The sequence below is a fragment of the Antennarius striatus genome, chromosome 8 (assembly GCF_040054535.1).
Source record: "Antennarius striatus isolate MH-2024 chromosome 8, ASM4005453v1, whole genome shotgun sequence".
Lineage (NCBI taxonomy): Eukaryota > Metazoa > Chordata > Actinopteri > Lophiiformes > Antennariidae > Antennarius > Antennarius striatus.
In genome coordinates, this window is record NC_090783.1 from 4,196,942 (window position 1) to 4,218,470 (window position 21,529).

General features: G+C 42.6%; 1 protein-coding gene across 3 annotated transcripts; it reads left to right on the forward strand.

Annotated features, from left to right (window-relative positions):
* Positions 1 to 356: 356 nt before the first annotated feature.
* LOC137600132 (LIM and calponin homology domains-containing protein 1-like) lies at positions 357 to 21,466 on the forward strand. 3 transcript variants are annotated; one of them, XM_068321556.1, is made up of 31 exons: positions 357 to 664; positions 5,382 to 5,452; positions 5,565 to 5,634; positions 5,733 to 5,839; positions 5,940 to 5,970; positions 6,053 to 6,163; positions 6,661 to 6,788; positions 6,875 to 6,945; positions 7,729 to 7,927; positions 8,081 to 8,287; positions 8,714 to 9,022; positions 9,187 to 9,456; positions 10,218 to 10,475; positions 11,311 to 11,673; positions 11,800 to 12,129; positions 12,956 to 13,300; positions 13,516 to 13,554; positions 14,284 to 14,413; positions 14,498 to 14,655; positions 14,729 to 15,350; positions 15,679 to 16,008; positions 16,690 to 16,768; positions 16,860 to 16,885; positions 17,103 to 17,216; positions 17,384 to 17,476; positions 17,557 to 17,755; positions 17,877 to 17,976; positions 18,317 to 18,391; positions 18,663 to 18,771; positions 18,901 to 19,003; positions 20,066 to 21,466. In XM_068321556.1, exons 1-31 carry the CDS (start codon positions 563 to 565, stop codon positions 20,089 to 20,091), a joined length of 5,175 nt encoding a protein of 1,724 aa, XP_068177657.1. In that variant the 5' UTR covers positions 357 to 562; the 3' UTR covers positions 20,092 to 21,466. The 3 variants fall into 3 exon arrangements, with proteins under 3 accessions (XP_068177657.1, XP_068177658.1, XP_068177659.1); XM_068321557.1 differs by lacking the exon at positions 17,103 to 17,216; XM_068321558.1 differs by lacking the exon at positions 10,218 to 10,475.
* The last annotated feature ends 63 nt before the right edge of the window (positions 21,467 to 21,529 follow it).

Consider the following 21,529-nt stretch of genomic DNA (forward strand, 5'->3'; position numbering starts at 1 on the left):
CCAAGATTTACATAAAATACTTTCCAATAAATACATTTTGAAAATTATGAATTGTGACCTAATTTGAAGATGTGCTATTACTGACATGTTTAATCCTAGTAACAACATGTTAACGCTTAACTAGTCGTGTTAGTTGTGTTTCTAACACTATTTTATGGCCCTTTTCTCGCTCAGTCGTGTTTTCCATCTCTGATTCCTTCTCCAAACAACCGCCTCCACACGCTGCGGGGCTGTGGAATAACGGGACATGTACCGCAACCCCCCACCCCTCTCTTCCCTATCATTCTACACATCCTCCCCCCCCCCCCCCCGCATAGATTCCTTCCTGCGCGTTCACGTCCCGTCGGTCGCGCGGCAGCGGGCCTCGCGCAGTTCAGGCGGCGTTCAAGAACCATTATTTTTAGCGCTTGGTTCGTTTTGCGGCGAGAAGCGTTTCAGCTGCGCTCCGCACCGGCTGCTGGAGGAGCTGCGGGCCGGTTGACTACCCGAACCCAAGAAGGAGGAGGATAACGGACTGACGAGGAGCTGAGCTCCGGGACTCCTCTGATAACCGTATCCGAAAATGGCTAGCCCCTCAGCGGATAGAGATGCTTCGGTTCGAGACGACTCGGAACGGCCGAACCAGCCCGAACCGGCTTTTCAGGAGGCGCAAAAATGGATAGAGGTGAGAGGAGTGAAGCTCGGGGGGGGGGGGGGGGCGGCTGTTACAGCACAGCGGGAACAGCAATGGGTGTCAATATATTCAGCCGTACTGCTCCTGTTCGTCGTCACCTGTTGTCGGGACGACGCAGTGCCGTTTCACCGTGTGGGACCACCGCTCTGCTGCTCGCGTCAACGAGCGCGAGTCAAAAGTTTTCGCACGTGTGGCTCTCATTTAAATCCACCCCCCCCCTCCTCCGGTTGCCATGGTTATGAAAAACCGGGCCAGGAGTCGAGTTTGAGATGTTACAGCTTACCGGACCAGTGGTTGATCCCGTCGCATGAGATTATGTTGTGTGTGTTTTAGCTGCATCGCGTCGATCATCATCATCATCATCATCATCATCATCATCATCATCATCATCATCATCATCATCATCTTCATCTGCTATAAGCCCGAGCTGTGTTTCATGATTCGCCCGTGGAGATCCGTTGTGACCTATTTTTATAGATCTCATCTTTTCTCAATTTGCCGTCCAGCTACCAGCCAGCTGGAGACCCATACTCAGTTTGGAAGCGAAAACATAAAGTGTGATGCAAAATAGTTTTATGTCAGCAGAGCTTGTCACACACAAGATAGTATGGGATGGATGGATGGATGGATGGATGACTGAAAATCTCATTTGAATTTAATTCTGATTCTAATTCTGCTTCTCTGTTCTAATTTTTACCTACGAGGCTCAACACAGGACACGGGTGTGTTTAAAAACCTTTGCAAACTATTCTGCATAAAGAATCAGCTGTTCATCATGTATGACAGTCAATTAGTTTTGGAGTCGATAAATCAAACCTTAATTACTTTTCACTTAATCATTTACAATGAGATGCTGCAGCCTGTAGACAGTAGAGGGGGTGGGGGTGTATGCCGTATGTACACCATGCAGGCGAAGGTTGCCTCCTCCCTCACCCAACATACATTTATTACAGGTGTTACACTGTGCTGACTTTGCATTTTTCAGGGCAAAAATAAAACACAAAGCTGCACGTTTGAGCGCTGCGTGCCGAGATCCTGCTATGAAGGACTACAGAAACTGAAACGTAACTCCAACAGAATTGTGAGAATTTCAAAAACTAACATATATACAGTATTTCCTGCACTATAAGGCACACCTGAAAGCCTTTAATTTTCATAGGTTATTCGTTTAAGGTGCGCCTTATAATCCAGTGCGCTTTATGCATGGAAAGAATTTTGGATTGGCTGTTCGGTGAAGGTGCGCCTTATAGTCCAGTGCGCCTTATAGTGCGGAAAATAGTAGTTTTACTCTCTTTTCTTGTAATAGTTCCCTCACATCTCAGACAAGAATAATCTGTCATCCTATCGTCTTGACCATCTATATACTGTATGTATGTACTTCACTGTAGTTTTTCATTGATTTGGTCAGAGCTGGATATTACTTAAAATTGTCATTCTGGTAAGTCAAACTAACTCACAACACAAACACTTTCCCTTTTCACTTAATTGTGCTTACAGTATTCTTGGAATTGGGGTAATCCATTTAACACTTTATATCTTAAAATGGTTGTCTGGGGACATGTTCAGTGGGTGAAGCAGACGGGGTAAATTTTACCGTCTAATCTCTCATGCGGTGTCTCTGCTTTGTCGCCCTTTCTCCTCGTCGTCTTCCTGTCGCTTAATTCTGCAGTTATTTTCAGACGGGTCAGGCTCCGTCTATTTCTAGGGATTTATTTTCATCCTCTCACAGGTGGGGATGATTCATGGATAACCACACCACCCTGCCCTCCACGCAGTATTTTCAGTCAGTGTAATTGACATGTCTGTAAGAGTATGCAAAGTATATGCACACAGACACACACACACACACATACACACATGGTGATCAGCTATGCAGGATACTGGTCACTTGCCTCAGACACGCCCAGGTTGGGTGACACTGGTCACTATGGGAACATAATATGGACATGCTCTCAGGTGTCACTGTTTCCAAGGGGGGGCAGTAGACTATATATCACGACATGACCGGAGCAGAACATTAGACTGGCACAACCACAACCTTTTTTTAAAATTATCTGTTTATAGACGAGACAACGCAGGATTAGACTGTCTCACAACTGATGCACTCTGCCAAAGGTGCTTTAAACCCTCCTGGATGTGACGTAAGAGTTTTAAAGTTGCACAGGTTCATAGAAAAACAAAGTTATCTTTAGCTTCCTTCGTTAACCTCCGTTCATACCAGGATGCATGGCATAGCAAGAGTTGGGGTCACACAGAGTAAATGAAAGAATGTGTCTGACGAACTGCACAAGTGTGTGTGTTTGTGTGTGTGTGTGTGTGTGTGTGTGTGTGTGCATGCCAGATGTCTCAGCTGTCGAGGGCAGATTAACTCCGATGGTCCCAGACAGCCAGCTGTGTCTGTGTGAATGAGTGTGAGAGCAGGGATGCTGGATCAAATGCTGTATGAAAAAATGTGAAATAATAAGGACATTGACTGTCTGCACCACATTAGAGGCCTCAGCGCTGACATGACGTTGGTCGTAGCTGTCTGTGCCTCATCGTGTGTGATTGATCGGGTGTGAATAGTGCACATGCAGAGGGGTCAAAGAGTGGGTAAAAACTTTATATTTTTAAAACTTAGATTCACTTGAATTGTAAAGAACTTCAGATGTTTGAACTTTATGATTGTTTAAATTGTATCTTTAACAACAATTTAAATCAGCTATTACTAACTAAGTATTTTAGTTAGTACAGCTTCATTTTTATGCACATTTTAAAGTTAGGTATTTAATGTTATAATATCTCTACAATGTCATCTTCTGTCATCTTTTGGAAATTAATTTATCAGATTTACGGTATAATTAGTTGCCTGGAATTACACACAGGAAGTGTTTTTAAAAAAAATAATATTGAGCAGCTATCGTTTTGATGCATGAGGGGTATCTGAAATCACGTGGGTGAACTAATTTGATCCAGATTAAGTTTATTGTCAATCGAAATCAATGTTAATGTGCAAAATGGGCAGAAACAAATGATAACATAAGAATTGATGCTCTGGTAACACAAATACAAATACAAATCCTTTTTATCATAGAAAAAAAAGAGAATATGTCATTTGTGTCAGCGTCCTCCACAACATCTTTCTTATCCAACACAGGTAGTATGAATTCCAGGCAGATGCTTTACTGTGAGAGGCAATGAATACATGAGGTGCAGCTGCAGTTGATGTACTTCATAATTTTGTCTTCATCTTTTATCCTTACATTTTAATTCCATTTTTACAGCTGTTAAAATAAAAGAACATGAAACTTTGCCCTACTTACGAGCCCCACTCACTAACCTCCAGGACTAAATGGTAGCTGCTGCTGCCATTCACGCAGACGGAGGGAGCCAGGGAGGGTCGAATTACTGTTGCCGGAGCTGAAATACCCCCCAAGGCCTTTGGCTTGATTTTTGTACGAGTCATGAACGCTCCTTCAACAGTCATGTGTGTCTGTAAGCCATCCTCATTTCAGCTCTAACAGTTGTGTGTTCCCACCACCAGCGTCAATGTGTGGTTTCTGTGTTTCAGTTTTTGCATTTTATACATAGTCATTAACCACCTCCACCCCCACCCATTATCTGTGTCCTGCATCACACACACACATACACACACATACACACACGCAGAACTTAGAGAAAACACTTCTTCTGCCCTCTCTTTGAAAACAGTACAGTACTCTCCTTTGGCAGTAAATTATACATGACCACGCTGTGTCCTGGATTCATGACATATGCCAGCATGTGTGTGTGTGTGTGTGTGTGTGTGTGTGTGTGTGTGTGTGTGTGTGTGTGTGTGTGTGTGTGTGTGTGTGTGTGTGTGTGTGTGTGTGGCAAAAGAAAGATGAAAGACAAGGAAAAGAAAGAGATGCCAATGGGAAACATCTGGTCTTCACTTATATAACAGGAATAGGAAGCTGTTTTTGTAGATGCTCCTGGTTCACATGATTGTAGCTCCACCTAAGTAAATATAAATCATAAATATTTCATGAAAGAAACAGCAACAACAGAGGAGGATAAGCAATTTCCCTCAAATGTTCAGTGTTATGTAGTAGCGTGTTTATGAGCAGTGAAGGCAGAGAAAGTGTGTTTGTGTGTTTGCAGTTGGGTGCTAACTGTAATCTGCACTAATCTGGATTAGACGTCTAAACAGTCAAACCTGTCTTCTTTTCGATTCATCTTTGGCTGCTGGTTATACAACAGCTCCAGTTATTAGAGTGTGTGTGTGTGTGGGTTGGTGTTCTGGTCAGAAGCCACTGTTAGCTTCCTTCATCCCTCCTCCTCTTCCTCCTCTCCTGTCTGCCCAGAACGGACTACAAATTGGAGTGCTGGTTATGGGATTGAGATTAACGTGATGGCTCACTCAAACTGCAAACTGTGTGGGTCCAAATCAGGGATGCGGAGGCATTTTGGCAAAACAGAGTGGGGGCTTAGCACAGTTTGGTTTACCAAAGCTGACGAAAAATGTTGGCTGAAGATTGAACTGGGTGTGTGTAATGTCATCTGACGTAGTCTGTTACGGCAGCACAATGAGGCTTCTGGGGGGTTTTGGAGTTGGTAGAACAAAACATCATCTTGTCATGAAGGTTAAAAGTGACCGAACACAATCAGTAGAATAAATAGTTTTATTTGCAGCTGTGGGTCCGGTCCACCTCCGTTACATCTGTCTCTTCCTGTCCTCCATCCCCAGGCTGTCACAGGGAAGAGGTTCGGAGACAAAGACTTCCGCAGCGGATTGGAGAATGGCATCCTGTTATGCGAGTAAGCCTGTGACATGACTCCCATTCACTTTGTGATGTCTGAGGTCGCAACAACATACATAAATACTCATCTAAGACCCTATAAATCACCGCCTCTCCCCTCCTCCATGCAGGCTGCTGAGTGCAATCAAACCAGGGCTGGTCAAGAAGATCAACAGACTACCCACCCCCATTGCAGGGCTGGTAAGAACTCACTTACATATTTGACATTCAGCTCTTTAAACCTTCGGATCAAACTGTAAAGCTCTTACTGTCATGCGGTCCCTCTGCGTTTCTTCCAGGACAACTTGTCAGTGTTTCTGCGAGGTTGCGAGGAGTTGGGGCTGAAGGGCGCCCAGTTGTTTGACCCTGGGGACTTGCAGGACACTTCCATTAGAGCTAACCTCAAGTAAATAGACGTGTTTGTACGTGTGTGTTTGGGTGTGCGTGTTTCTATACTTCATTTTATTGTAATAATGTAAGATTAACACGTGTGTCTCTCCCATCAGGGACTCTGATTGCAACCGCAAACTAAAAAATGTGAGTAGTTTTTGTTCCTTTCTCTCACTTAGTCTTCTGATTGAGAGTATTTAGCATCTAATCCAGTATCAATACATCTCAGGTATTGAACACAGTGTTCTGGCTCGGGAAGGCTGCCAGCGGCTGCGCCTCCTACAGCGGCCCGTCTCTCAACCTGAAGGAGTTTGAGGGGCTCCTGGCTCAAATGAGAGTGGTGAGTGGACCCTGTGAAGAGAACAGGATGGGGTAGGGGGGAGGAGAGGGAGGCAGATTGACAGACAGATAGTGGAGTGAAGGAGGTATGGGGGATGGATTGTTTACTTCCTGTCTTTGTTGGGGTGCAGGAGAGACAAACGCGACAGGAGGTAAACAAGTTTTTGTTTTTGTTACACCACAGCTGCTCCTATTTCTTGCAGAGATGTAAACAGGATGTAAGATTAAAAGGAAGCTTTTCTCCGCAGATGTTCTGCATTGATCAATTGGATGTTTATTAGATTAAGATTCATTGATGTTTCTTACCAAGTTGTTTAGGTTTTTTTTGTGCAAAACAGTGAGCAAACACCTGAGGTCATACTTTTATTTCTTCATGCAGTTAGACTCCTTTATGAACCCATGAATTCTCTTAGTAAATTTCCACAAGCACTTTTTCCAACTTTGTGCAATTTTTCTTTTGTTTTTCTGATGTTTTTTTTTTGGTATGTGTAATTGTAGGAGAGCGAGGATGGAGGGGAGAGTCCACAGAAGCGCAGCGTACGAGACAGCGGCTATGACTGCTGGGATTCTGAGAGGAGCGAGTCGCTTTCTCCCCCAAGACACACTCGCGACAACTCACTAGACAGGTGAGAGACGTCTGTCAACGCACACACAAACATACGAATGCACATGAGTGTTAAGTCAGGGCATTTTTGTTCTTTTGTCTTGACAGTCTGGACTCCTTTGGCTCCCATTCACAGCACTGCCCGTCTCCTGATGTGGTGAATCGAGGCAACGGTGATGGTTTGTTCAAAAAAATGTTTTTTTATCTGGAAATGTTGAGTTAGGTTAGTTATTCTCCTCTAATTCCAATTTGGTATATGACACAAGCCCCATGCATACATATAATGGATCCTCTCACCTGACTCTCAGAATATCAGCAGCAAATATGGAAACTATTCCTTTAAAGCTGCAACACAAAACCATTCATCCGTGAGTGTGACTGAGTTTCTGACATGCTGGGGTTTGAACCCTGGTGTGTTTTGGCCAGACTGGCATGCTGTGAACAGCTGACCTTCCTAGCCACTGTGTATGAGTGTGTGTATGTGTGTGTGTGTATACCTGACTTTATCTGCAACCCAGCTGTTAGCCGAAGTATCAGAAGCATTTTAGATGTGGGGACAGAGGCTGAGGACAAATTCTTTTCTGTGTGTCAGTGTGTGTTTTAGGGGACAGTATCACAAGATTCTGATTGGTTCTTTTATTAATGTTATGTTTTCACACATCCTTTTGTTGGTTGATTATACACAAACTACATGATAGATTTCTAAGATTGTTTAGAGAAGGATTGGAAATTTTTAATTTAAATACTAATTTAATTTAAATCTTCTACATTAAAACACTGATCCTACTTTCCACTGACATATTACTGATGGATTTTTTTTGTCAGTGAGAAGAAATAACTAGTCAAGTACTCACAGAACACCTAGTGTGTGTCATAAATACCAAAGTTGCTGTGAAAGGTATTGTCCTGGGATCAGTTAATAATAGCATCTAACATATTATTGGGCATTCTTTGGTTCACAGGACGAGGGAGCGACTCGGAGGTCGATGCCAGCAGGAGGCCGGACGTGCGGAAGGATGACATGTTGGCCAGAAGGACAGCCAACAGTGATTTACGAAGCCCAGTTCCCTTCAACCAGTTTCTTCCCAACAGAACCAACGCCAGTTCTTACATCCCGAATCCTCGGCGAAAACCAAACATGGAGGAAGGAGAGCAGCGGAGGTAATCAACGAACAAATCCATGAATTATTAATGTGCATTTTAAACACAAGTCATGAAGAGTTCCGATGAAAAATCAAAGGAGTGGGCCAAAGGAAAAAAAGTAAATCACCAACATGTCCTAATCTTTCCCTGCCATTACACCCCATTCCCCAGTCACGCTCAGACCACTCCGGAACAAGGCAAAAGACCTGGCCCAAACCAAAAATCACCAAAGACAGTCACTTGGGCATCTGAGAACAATGGAGAAAAAATAGAACTGGACAATGAGAAGATGGCCCAGGAAATGTTGGAGCAGAAAAGATTGCAGAAGTTGGAGCGGGCAGGAATCAAAGTTCTGCCTGCTGCTGTTCGCTACAGCAGGTCAGAGCAGAGAGGCTTGAGAGCTGCTGCTGTTGTGCTTTAGCAGTTTTGATCATGCTTACTAAAAGTTGTTGGAAGTATAATTTAAGACTGACTTGTGGTTTGGATTTTTAATTTGAGAAACTGTGGTTATCAACAAATTGCTTGCTCCTTTGCTGTGTTTGTAGTATGAATGAGTCATGCTATTAATGAGGTTTTAGTGGTCCAGTGTTGGTGTGCAGTTGGTGTTGAATTGCTTGTTTTTGAGGGGGCTCAAGTAAATTGTTTGCATGTGAAATACGACTAACGAATGGAACCTTGGTAGTCACTGCAGACGCATGTCATATCTGAATATCGCACGCTGCTGCTTCTGCTCGCAAGATGCAATAATGGATTTTTAATCATTTCTGAAATGACCTTGCTCTACGATCCCATCTACAACACCAGCCCTCCCTCAATAGAAGGAGAAGGGGTGAGGTCACCGTCCCCAAACATCATCCTTCGCTGTGAGAATGACTTTTTGAGCAGTCAGAAATCTGCATTTGATTCCCCCTCTGATGAAGAAGAGGAGGCAGAAGTGCAGAAAGTTCCTGATGTTCAAAGAGATGACCTGGCATCCAGACGAGCTCATCGGGGTCCCGCTCCTCCCAAGGTGCATCAGTTTGTACCTCCGCCCACATGTAGCGACAAAGATCGAGAGCGCTGGGAAGGCATTAGACAAGCCTCACAAAAAACGCTTCAAGAGAAGGAGTCAAGGTTAGCCGGTTTGTGCTCGTGTGTGTCGTCGATTTTTTCCTCCGTTTGCTCTAACACACTGCTAAACACACTCTTTCTTTCTCTGGGTGTGTGACCCCTTGTGGTTTAATGTGAAATGGGTGTTTTGTGTGATGGCTGTTCGTCCTGGTCTTGTGATTGGACAGTGAGAAGGAAGTGGTTGGTGACATCCTTACACGCAGAGATAATCCCTTTCTCAGACCCGCCCCTCGCAATGACGAAGAGGAGGATGAGGAGGAAGAGGGAGAAGAGGGAAAGGTTAAGGTGATGCCTAATAAACATATAGATGACCTGGCTCAGAGGCGGGCTCAGGGTAGGCCCCGCCCTCTCAGGGATGGACCAATGAGCTTTGTTTCAGCCACCATCAACCAGGCAGATATGGAGAAGTGGGAGAGACTCAAGATGACTGAACCCAGGTGCTAAAGACACACTGTCTGATTCAAACACAACACACACACACATGCAGTACAACACACTTACACACTGCTGTGTGTCTTGTTTGTGAATTGTTATCAGCTTCATGTTTACTGTGGAGACATGATGAGACTAGAAATCCTCTTATCTAAATCTCAGCAAGAGATCAGAAATAAGTTGATTTATCTAATTAATTCTTAATTTGCTGCAGTCGATTGTTGCCGCTCATGCACTTCAGTCTTCATCAGTTTTCTTTGGCAAACAAAGTAGGGCACTGGTCAGTGTGAGGGATGAGACAATGTGTGCAGATAAAGCTGTTGGCGATGAGAAGCACTGCTTCGCCTTTGTTTTTGTCTTTCTGCAGTGATGTCATTAGCAGGGAGAAAGATTTGTTTGTGCTGGTAGAGGAGGAGCGGTTACTGGGAATATTTGGCTACCTAGAACAGACAAAAAGCCCTGCGTGTGTGCATGAATGTGTCCGAGTTGAAGGGATTTAAGTACACAACCCCATCCTTTGTCCTCTTCAGTCCATCCACACATCCTGTCTGATTCATCATTCCCCTCATCCTTTCTTTGTCTCCACAATCTGATCAACTGTGTCTAGTTGCTCATGATTTCTTTTCTACCCTGCTCTTTTGCTGGTTGTTGTGTTGTGTGATGTGTACATGTGTGTGTGTGTGTGTGTGTGTGTGTGTGTGTGTGTGTGTGTGTGTGTGCGTGCGTGTGCGCGTGCATCTGTCTTTGTGTGTGAGATTGTATACAGTGAGGCTAGCCCAGTCCCTATGTGTCAGGCTTGTCTGGAGAAAAATTATGGAAGTCCTTTCAGCGGATCAGCAAAAGCTGGACGGGGTCACAGCAAAGTAGTGACCTTTGGGGCTGTGACTGAGATGAAGCAGCCAATAGACACGGCCACTTCAAGTGAAGGGGTGGAGACAGGGGTACAAAGACGACTCTTTTCCAAGACAGACGTAGCCATGCCTACCATTCGCCTGGGCTCCCAGCTTTCAGAGCGGGAACACAGGTATGGACAGGGCCAAATACAGGAACCCAACGTCTTCTATTAGTGGGGACCCAATGGAGCCGCCAACTTTTAATGCTTGCTGGTGTCATTTTGGGGGGAAAAAGGCATTTAAATGAATTAATTAGTAGTTTGTTTTCACCTCTCTATGTAGTTGATCAGTTTGTGTGAGGAAATACAGGTGGATGCACTGTTGATACCCCACAGGTAGAGTTAGATCGATTCAGTAATACCAACTCATCGCAGAAATATCAGTAGAGCATCACATCAGCTGATAAGTGAGGTGAAATTGCAGTGGATAAATATTAGACATTTTAGCTGGTCTTTATAGTGTCTTTAGTCCTTAGTTGATGACACAGCTCCACCAAAATGGCCACAAGATGTGAAAAAGGGCATTTAGAATCAAAGAGATTGTTAAACTCTGCAATTAGAGCATCAAAATCTTTCTTTTAAAAGAAGAAACTTAATGTAATTAAAAAAAAACAAAACATACTTTTTTGGTTGAGATTTGTCCCATTCTTTTTCCCTGTTATTACACAATGGCATCTGAATGCAGTTGAAACAGTAAGAGACTATTACAGGATGATAACATCTCAAGAAACACGTTAGGATGTCTTCATGGCGGGCAGACACAAACTTTGTTAAATTGCATGAAATCCAAACTTCCCACATGATAGTTTTGCATGTATTTCCTAATCTTCATTTTTTCGTGGCTAAGAATCACTTTCACTTTCGCTTCAGCACGTTCACACTTGGATTTTACGACTAGAGTTGTAGCTTTGATGCAAATTATTTGTGGTTGTCGCTGTGGTTTGAGCTTTCTGTGATGCTCTCACAGCCAGGTAGGCGAAGGTGACCCAAATCAAAGTACCACTCCACCTGTCGATCTCCCACCATGGAGCCCTGAAACCCCTTCCACTCCATCTGAGCTGGATGCACGTCTAGCTCAGTATGAACAGAGAAGACAGGAGGAGGAGGAGGAAGAGGAGGAAGAGGACAGGGTGCCAGATCTTCAGAAAGATGACATGATGGCACGGAGGACAGGGGTTTTCCATAAACAAACCTCTGCCATGGTGACTTACAATCGATTCCTGCCTTTGCCTGCCACCAAACGCTGCTCGCAGGGGGAGGTTACAATTGATGCTGCTCCTCGCAGTAAAAGGCAGGTGCAGGCAGACAAGAACAGGAAGCTGAATGTCAGGTAGGCTCAGATTTGTGTGCAACTACCTAATGGTGTGAGGAGGCACTAACAAGCTCAATGTGGTTTGCATCCACAAAGAAATTTCCAGATTTTTAGTTGCTTTAATTAAAGAAGTGTCTCTGACAGAGTGGAGCATCAGCAGCCCAGAGTTCCCATGGAATCACCTCCACCTCATCCAGACGCGACTGTGATCAGGGCGACGTGGAACAGCGAACGTGGGAACGATGAAGATGAGGACGAGTATGAGGAAAACGAGCCTTTGCCTGATCTTGAGAAGGACGACATGATGGCTCGCAGGACTGGATCGCACCAGAAACAGAGCGCCGTCCGAACAAATCAGCCCGTTAATCAGTTCCTGCCAGTACCGGGAGCAATTAAATATAGCATTGCCCCGGTGTCTGCAATGAAGCCTCTGCACAGCAGACCTAAATCTGCAGAGAAGCTGGCCGATGAAAGGTATTTCCTCTATTGGAATGGAGTGATTGCCGTGCCAACCATTGCAAATAACAACGTGTATGTCACTGGAAAGGATTAAGGTTGAATTATGTTGGCATGCTTTAACATCGATCCGCCTCTGAGAGTGATTTGTCAGCTGTGACTGTTTTGGTTGAACTTGTATTTGCATATGAGAGGACTGGTAGACTGATTTGTTGGATGTTTTTTGCTCTGAGTGCAGATTCTGGACTTGGTTTGGCAGTTTTATGGATGTTGTTGTTTTCACAGGTTGTTGACTTTGTAAGGAATGGCTTTTGTGGTTTGGAATGTGAGTCAATCTGTGTTTGGATGTTTTCTTTGTATTTAAAGTATGAATTACTGCAGAATCATCTCAAGGCAAATGCTCTCTAACATTTTAACTCTTTCATATTCAGTATTTTGGAATTTTATTTCTATAACTTTACTACTTTTTCTATATAGCTACTCCAGCAGTTTAATACTTCCTTCACACACAAGGATTAATTTTTAGAATGATGCACTGAGATCTGTGAACTACACACACCTATAATTTCTGGTAAGAGATGCTGCTTGTCATTACAGCGTTATGAAGGCACCAATCACAGACATTACTGATATTTTACAACATCAGTAGAAAAAAACCCTAAGACATCAGCAAGTTTACATAAATGAGAGAATAGATTTCATGTCATTTAGGTGACCTGACGTTTTTATGTGATAAGAAGCATCATTTTGAAGCTGAACTGGGGTGTGTTCAGAAGTGTGGCATGGTTGAAAATGGAATCCTCTGTATTTCCTGTTAATCTTGGCTTTTGTCGATGAATTTTAGCAGCGTTGTTGCAGTGCAAGCAGAACCTCAGTCCCCACTCACCAAAACCACAACCCTCCCCAAGAGCCAGCGTCTGGGAAAAAGGCAGGATTTGGATGGAGAGGGAGACGAACACATGACTGCCCTTAACCCCGCTGTCTCAAATGTGAACAAGCCTGTCTCGTCTCCGTTGTTCGCCCCTCCACCCACTCCTGTTGACGCCCAAACTTCTAAATCAAAAGCAGAGCTTGAAAAGAAGACTGTGCAAGGAAGAGTTGAGGAAGAGGTGAAGGAAAGAAGGAAGGATGTGAAGGATGAACCACAAAAAAAACCCCTCTGGTTGGATGATGATTTACCTCCCATGATGTGAGATGCCTGTTGAGCTCTTTCTGCATGAGTCTTCATCACTCCGCTATTCATAGTTTGCGCTGCCATTTATTTGACCTGATATTTGAGAATGAAAATGATGAAGAGCCAAAAAGTGACTAAACTCTTTATTGTTACTGTAAAGGTTTTAGACACTGACTTCCTGCCTCTTACAATATTTCCTCACCACTCACCTGATTCTGTTATTGTTTTAGGATGAGCCGGCGAGTTGCTTTTATGTCTGAGGAGACTGAGTAAGTCCTTTAGTGTGATGAAGATGAGCTTCTGCATGCTAACAATGTCTAATAATAGAAACGCTGTGCACGTTCAATTTCAGGTGCAGTCCAAGGCACTAACATTCTCTTCATTTCTCTGCATCATTATATATTTACTGTACTGATATCTATTTTAATTCGCATCTTTTGCTTTTGAGTTTCACTTTGAATGAATCTTGGTTTAAAAACACGGAAATCTAATACAGAATACAGAACTAATAAGATGAATGAATGTGCTTTGCTTGCCAGACTAAGTTTATGTTTGCTTTGTTGCTTCATTGGTGCTTGTGTTGAGTTGAGAAAGAGTATATTTTTGTGTCTGCTTGGTAATATGAGAGATCATATATACACAACTGTTTTAAATCCACCATACGAAGAAAACACCAAGAAAAATGCCATAAAATAATAAAGGGTAGTATTTAGGTTCAGTGGGCTCTCATTTGTTGTGTATAATGTCTTGCTTTGCAATCATCTTCATTGAATTACTGGCAGACCAATTTTATTTTGGTGGCTGTTGAAAAAGCTTTTCTTTCTCCCTTGTCCTTATTAATTATTTATTATAGATTTCTCTAGCTTTCAGTGTACGTGCTTAAAGTTTTGCACTCAAAATATTAACTGAATTAAGTTTTGGCTGCCTTTGAGAAATTAGGAGAACTTTCGATCAAGTGGTTCCATAATTTATCCAAGATTATCCTTTTTCCTCACTAGGAGCGTTAGCATGAGCGACATACTCAACGAAGAAGAGGTGGGCTACTTACCGCCACTGAGCCAATCACGACACGAGCGCATGCATGAGCAGTACAACAACTTTATGGAGGATGAGGACCACTGGCAAGACGTAAGAAACCAGAAAGCTGTCCTCTCTGTTCAAGTTGCACAAGGCTGAAAATATAAATGCTGTGTACCTGTGAACTCGTTACAGGATTTGGCTCGCTGGAAGAATCGCCGCCGCAGCGCATCACAAGAACTTATCAAGAAAGAGGAAGAGAGGAAGAAGTTGGAGAAAAGGTTGAAAGAGGAGGAAAGTGATGCCAACAAGAGGAAAAGCATTAAAACCTACAAAGAGATTGTGGAGGAGAAGTAAGGGTGATCTCAATCAAAAATGTAACACAAATGTTCCAAACCAGTGTTCTGAGTGGCTCGTCTTTTGCAGGGAGCGCAGGGAGGCGGAGCTGTGTATAGACTACAGGAATGCTGCGACTCCAGAGGAGGCCGCCATGGTTTTACAGCGTTACGCTCTTCGTTTTACCATCAGCGATGCAACACTCGACAGCCTAAAACTGCCCCGATCCACTTCGGCGCCCAAACAGGACCCAAATCATGTAGACGAGCTGCCTGAATCATTAAAACTGATAAACGTAACGTTAGAACCTCTGCACAAATCAGAACCAGCTCTTTTAGCAGACCAGACACCCACAAACCCCGAAGAGATGGAGACAGAAACAACTGTTCACCAAGACACATCAGTGTCTGTCTCCTCCAGCTGCCCATTACCCAGCAGTCCCTTCAACCTGGTCACAGAGTCAGAAACTGCGTCACTTCAGTCGCTGCAGCATAATGGATGTCAATTCAAGCCGGCAGAGTCACCAACCTCGCATCAGGAACTGCCTCAACCCAAACACACAACGCCTCAGATTGCACAAGTTCAACCTCACACCACACCACCTGTACATACACCCCCTTCCCCTGCAGTGACCCCCAGACCTGTCCCACTGCTGGTAGCCAAGCCCTACTGTCAGCCCAGGATTGCACAACCAGGACAGAAACCTTTCAAGGTGCGGGTTCCATATCTGACAGACACAAGTCAGCATCGTCTGACCTCATGTTTGAAGTAAAGGGTTTTAACATTTTTACGTCTTGATGAGTTATAAAGCTATGTTAAATTTATTCTGCGGTTACAAGTAAGAAATTCTTTAACAGCCCAATTGGTTAAGGTTTTGATAGGAAATATAATTTTTGTCTTAAACATTAACTGAGCTTGTCAAGGCTTGGCTAACTCCTAAAAATGACATCTGTGATTCTGCGACACAAGATAAATAAAAAAATACATAGAGGAATAAAATCATCCTTTAATCATAACTTCAATGCATTCATCCCACTCAGACGGACGGGCTGGTGCGAGTGAACGGAGAACCAATGGATGATTTACCCGTTTCCGCCCCGGCTACTTCTGCTCAGCTCTCACCAAAGGTGATGAAAGACGTTCCCTCCAAACCGGCGGAGAAAGATATTCCCACCGATCAGCCGTCGACCCATGAAGAGGCCACTGAGCAGCCGCCATCTCCGCAAACGGAGAAGCCGACCCCGTCTTCCGGCTCCGCTATCAGCTCCCTGATTGGAGGACGAAACTGCATCATCACGACAACTATCGTGACAGAGCTCACACAGACCATCGTGGAGCCACATCACCCAGATGTTCCAAGTAATGGAGAGGTAATATGCATCATTTTCAAGCAGACTTCACATGTGGATATGCAGATGTAAAGAAAAAACTTCTTATAGATGTGAATTATGTATGAATGTTCCATCCTGTATATTCAAATGTCTTTGGAAAGCCTTGACATCTGAGACATGACAGTCAGTCATTCAAGAGATGAGCTGGTGAAAATATAAACCCAGGACACTGAAAGCAAGCAAAAGAGATTATTTGTTGCTTTAAGCAGTTTGAGTTCAGCAGCTAAGCAGAACAGAAAGAAGAAAGGAGAACGTAGAGGACAAAGTTAAATTGATAAATTTGTCTCAGATGGAATAATGCAATACAAAATGAGAGGAAAGAAGGTGGGAGCTGATCCCACAGAGGAGCTGTTTGCTGTAATGAACGGCCAATGCAAAGCAAGTCGGCGGCACTTCAGGAGGTTGATTTTAATATTGCATTTCCATAAACAAAAGCCAGCAACTGCCTGTGTGAAAAACACAGCGAAAAATCCAACTACTTTTGTAATATTCACTCAGGAGACCGTAACAGCTGAGCATTTAGGTATTGTATATTTGATTTGCGCTAAATTGGCTGCAACAATAAAAAACACCATTACATTTACAGATTTATAAAGAGAAAGGTAAAGAATAACAGATCTAGTTAATGCTTTTCATTTAGCTCTAGATTTTCACTTTCAGGTCAATGGAGCTTTGGGGTCATCTGAGAGGCTAGCTGCATCACCGAGCAGCATGCAGGAATACTCCCCCACTGTCACAGGTAAGAAGTAGACATATTCATACAATTGTTTTGCCTGAAGATATTCTCTTTATTTTTGTGTTTAAATAAATTTGTACATCTTTATCTGCAGAGGGTCTTGAAGAAAGCAGCGTCACTGTGAGTATCTCCCAACAGCTCCAACTTATTGTTTTTCATTTTCTCCTTCATTCCTACATTTGGACTCTGTCCTGCTCCTCTTGTCTCCAGTAGTCGCTGTTGTCGCTGTAGTCAGACTTGTCCTCTCACCTTTCCTCTCTTTCTGTCCTTTGGGTTTCGTAAATGTGTGTGTGTATGTATGTGTGTGTGTGTTTGATTGTTGGGTGGGTCTGGGTAGATTGAGACCCCCATGTTGAACTTGGCTAAACGTGTTAATCACTGGGTCTGGGACCCCAATGAGGAGCGTAGGCGCCTGGAAAGTTGGCAGCAGGAGCAGGAGCGCCTCCTACAGGTAAACTGGTAGAATTTCGTGTATGCGCATGGCCCCAAGAATGTACTGGTACACACTGTACTGACTGTGTGTATTATATATGTATATAAACGTATATGCATTTATGTGTGTGTTACATGTGTGTTTTTGTGCATACAATATTTAAAGAGCGTAATGTTCTTCTACAGGAGCAATACCAGAGAGAACAGGAGAAGCTGAAAAAGGAGTGGGAGAAAGCACAGCTAGAGGTGGAGGAGGAGGAGAGGAAACACAACGAAGAGGTAGACACATAATCAAGCACAAGACATTGAAAGCATGTTTATATATATTGTGTTTTTATCATCTTTATCATGTTGTGCAGGAGAGAAGGATTCTGGAGGAGACCGTAATGCCTCTCACTCCCACCGGCGCTTTAAACCACCATTTGGGTCAAACAGGGACGACTATAAAAGCTCCTGAAAGCAACACAGAAAGCGGAAACACTCCTCTGGAGAAAACTGGCCAAAGCAACCCCACAGAGAACGAGGATCAGCATCCATCAAAGCTGCATTTCGTCCAAGGTTAGACGCAGACAGAATAGTGAACAGCTCCACTTTTGTGTGCTTGTTCTTTGTTCAATCTCACATTAACCGTGTGTTCCTCAGAGGTTAATGAAAGCTTGTGTTGTGAAATGTGTCGTAGATTCTTCATGTGATAGGGAACCTTCAAAGAAACAGGAACTGTGGAAGACGGCCTCTCTGGACCGGAACCCCCAGCTCAACCAGACAGAGATTGTTAAAAGGTATACTATGGTGCTCTGCGTGTGTGTGTGTGTACTTGTGTATTTGTGTATTCAAGCGCTTTTGTGTCTTTTTAGCCTTGCGTTGCTGCATTTTTATACTGAATGTAAATAAAGAGGTTTTTATAGAGTTGCATGTGACTTTGTATTTATTTTCAGCTTACAGCAAGGATATTTCAATGCGTGTATGGTGAAATGTTATGAGACAACTATACATTTCCAGTCAAACATATTGGCATTTTAACAATTAAATAGTGTAATGTAATACTCACACATTCTGTGTTTGAACTTAAGGTACTTTCCTGACACTAATGTTCATGAAAATTTTGTTTTTCAACCACAGGTCTGAATCACATAATACTCTAATGAGCAAACAGCAGTCCTTCCCTTCATCACCTCAGCCTCCCTCACCCAGCAGGTACCAGCAAACAGACACACAATATCTCTGAAAGCATTCAAGGAGTAAAGATGCTTTAATGTGGTTTAATGTGGGGATGTAGTTTGTTCCTGAGTGGCCTGTCTGTTTTACTCCCACTGTTGTGTGTGTGTGTGTGTGTGTGTGTGTGTGTGTGTGTGTGTGTGTGTGTGTGTGTGTGTGTGTGTGTGTGTGTGTGTGTGTGTGTGTGTGTGTGTGTGTGTGTGTGTGTGTGTGTGTGTGTGTGTGTGTGTGTGTGTGTGTGTGTGTGTAGGTGTGTTAGTGGGAAGAGACTATGTTCTGGTTGTTCTCAGCCACTGGGAAAAGGAGCTGCCATGATCATCGATACACTAGGACTTTATTTCCACATGCAGTGTTTCAAGGTACTTTATTATTCTATTTCGCACATGTCTTTAACACAATACTATAGTTAGCAGTACGAGTGACAGTTATCTAAAGGCTGAATACATCCATAGAAAAGACGACACAGGGTTGACTGTTATCTTCCTCAGTGTGGAGTGTGCAAAGGACAGTTGGGTGACGCAACTGCAGGGACTGACGTACGGATTCGAAATGGACTCCTGAGCTGTCATGAGTGTTACATCGCATCTCGAGGTGATAAAACACACAGACACACACACGCACAATTTTATGACTATAAATATGTGTTAATATCACCCAATACTCCTTTATTGAGGACTTCTTCTAGAGCGCCCCCTAGAAAAATTGCAGCTTATTTTCCTGTAATGGAATTTGCAGGGAGAATCCATGCTGTCTGAAGCTGAGTGTCATTTAGTTTGTGGTAACACTGGTAGGGTTTTAGACTGTTAGCGGCTAATTTTAGCATGAACTTCTAACCTTAGCATTCATAGCTGACATAGCCTCACACAGCAGTGAAATATTAGCAAAGTGTTGTTGCAGTGTGTGAAATAAACATATTTCATAACCTGTAATAAACCAGTACCTGTATTCTTTTTGCTTTGGTAGCAGCATGCTTGGTTACTGCTGCAAAGAGTTGGCATCTATCATAGCTTACTAATGATAAATCTCAAAGGCCTAAACACCAAATTTGATCTGTTTCTGACACACTTTCACTTGGTTTTGGTATTCAGAAGACTGTATCCGTACCCCAAACAGACTCAATATCTCAGCTGTTGTCATATCTCACAAATTATTAAAGAGGTACTTCAGAAATGTGTCATATTTAATTTTGTTTTATTAAAATACATTTACATAATTACATGAGATTCTTTGCATTTACATTCTTCTCCTTCTTCTTTTTGTTTTCCATGTAGAAATTGCATCATTTCTTAATTTCACTTAAAAGAACTTGCGAGGGCATTTTTTTTCATAGATTGCAAAGATTTTTATCATCATACAAGCAATAGCAAAATATCACATTAGTATAATGTTTTACTCACATATGATAAACTAATTAAACATTGAATATTACAATAAGCAACCATACATAAAATTAGTATATCTTCTCAACAGCTGCTACTACAAATAAAGAATATAAAGAGTAGTAATTCTGTAGAATATGCTTCCTTATTGAAAAATTATTATTTCAATGGTCTAATAGACAGAAAGTAATGACCTGCAAACTTCTTCTTATTAGGAACCATGTCATGTTGATGTGGGCCAACTTTTAATGTATTTCCATTTGTTTGTATGCAGGTAGAGGTCAGCCAACCACACTATGATGACCTGCCTTTGAACTGGAACCCCCAATCTCACCTTCAATGATTTGGCAAAGGGATTTCTTGAACCTGGAATGACATTCTTAAATGTTCTGGAAAACTTTTGGAATCTCCTCTGAGCTTTGGAAAAACTGTGTTTCCCTGAAATGCACATATAGCTTTATGGATGTTACTGAGAGCAAAACTGGACCTATGTGGACTGAGTAACACAACATCACATGCACATAATCTACAATATGTGTGCCCCCTAACTGTACACTTCTTTAAATAAGTGTAGCATGGATTTAATCAAGAAATCAGTCTGCTTAAGCCTTTGCACATTCTGTTCTGTTATAAACTGAACACAGCTGTCTTTGCATCGGTCTCAAAATGTTGGTTCATTATTCCTGCCTCTACGTTGATCATGTGACTCTGACTGTGACGTAAAGATGTTTGGGTTGTATGACCTGGTGTAGCTTGACCATTATAATGCCTTATCATCACACCTTCTTATTCATTTTGTGTTTTGTGTTTACAATTTTGCATGAAAGGTGAACATATATAAGTTATTGTGACAGTTGCTCAGATAGAGTAGTGTGAGTTTGATGTAGGCTTTTAACTTTTCATGAGCTTGACTTTATCTTCCTTATATGTTGTACATCATCTTGGTATATTTGAGAATTTTTAGAGGCATCTGATTTAGTCACAGAAGTTGTTTATCTATCGTTAGTTTTACATGATTGAGATTGCATGTTATTAATTATACTTGCTCAATATACTTTAAATATATTCACTGTAATCGTTAAGCCTGTGTCTTTTCCTGTAGATTGACTGCATCCAAATCAGTGCCTTGAAAGCAATGAATAAGAGGGCTAGTGTATGTTTGTGTGTGTGTGTGTGTGTGTGTGTGTGTGTGTGTGTGTGTGTGTGTGTGTGTGTGTGTGTGTGTGTGTGTGTGTGTGTGTGTGTGTGTGTGTGTGTGTGTGTGTGTGTGTGTGTGTGTGTGTGTGTGTGTGTGAATCATGCATGTATAGTAATGTGTGATATGACCTGAAACACAATTCCATACCAGCAAAACCCATTTGAAATGGATCAGCCTCTCCTTGTTGCCTGTTGCTGTCTTCCACCCCTATCCATGAGGTAAACCAATGACGTAAAGTGATTTGCTGCTTCCCTGTTAATTATTCTCCCATATTGTGATGATAAACAATGTACTCATCCTCTTGTATTGAATGCCTCTATCACAAGTGTTGCCTCCACAGAATCAGAGCTGAACGTCTCTCCCTTGTGTGTTATTGCCTCTATCTGGACACTGCATCTTCTTTTAGAGGAAAAGAACACTCGGTTCATTTTATTTTATAGCAAGTGTATGTTTGTCAATAAAACATTTCAAATTTAATATTGCCTGTTTTTTTTCTTTGAAATTTCTTTTGAAACTGAAATATGTAGGAAAGTTAAAAAA

What these genes read in the sequence shown, in the direction of transcription:
- LOC137600132 (XM_068321556.1), top strand. Translation starts at nt 563, where the DNA reads ATGGCTAGCCCCTCAGCGGATAGAGATGCTTCGGTTCGAGACGACTCG. An exon ending in ATGAGGACCACTGGCAAGAC is followed by an intron (nt 14,414 to 14,497) that starts GTAAGAAACCAG and finishes AACTCGTTACAG; the next exon opens with GATTTGGCTCGCTGGAAGAA. An exon ending in AAAGAGATTGTGGAGGAGAA is followed by an intron (nt 14,656 to 14,728) that starts GTAAGGGTGATC and finishes CGTCTTTTGCAG; the next exon opens with GGAGCGCAGGGAGGCGGAGC.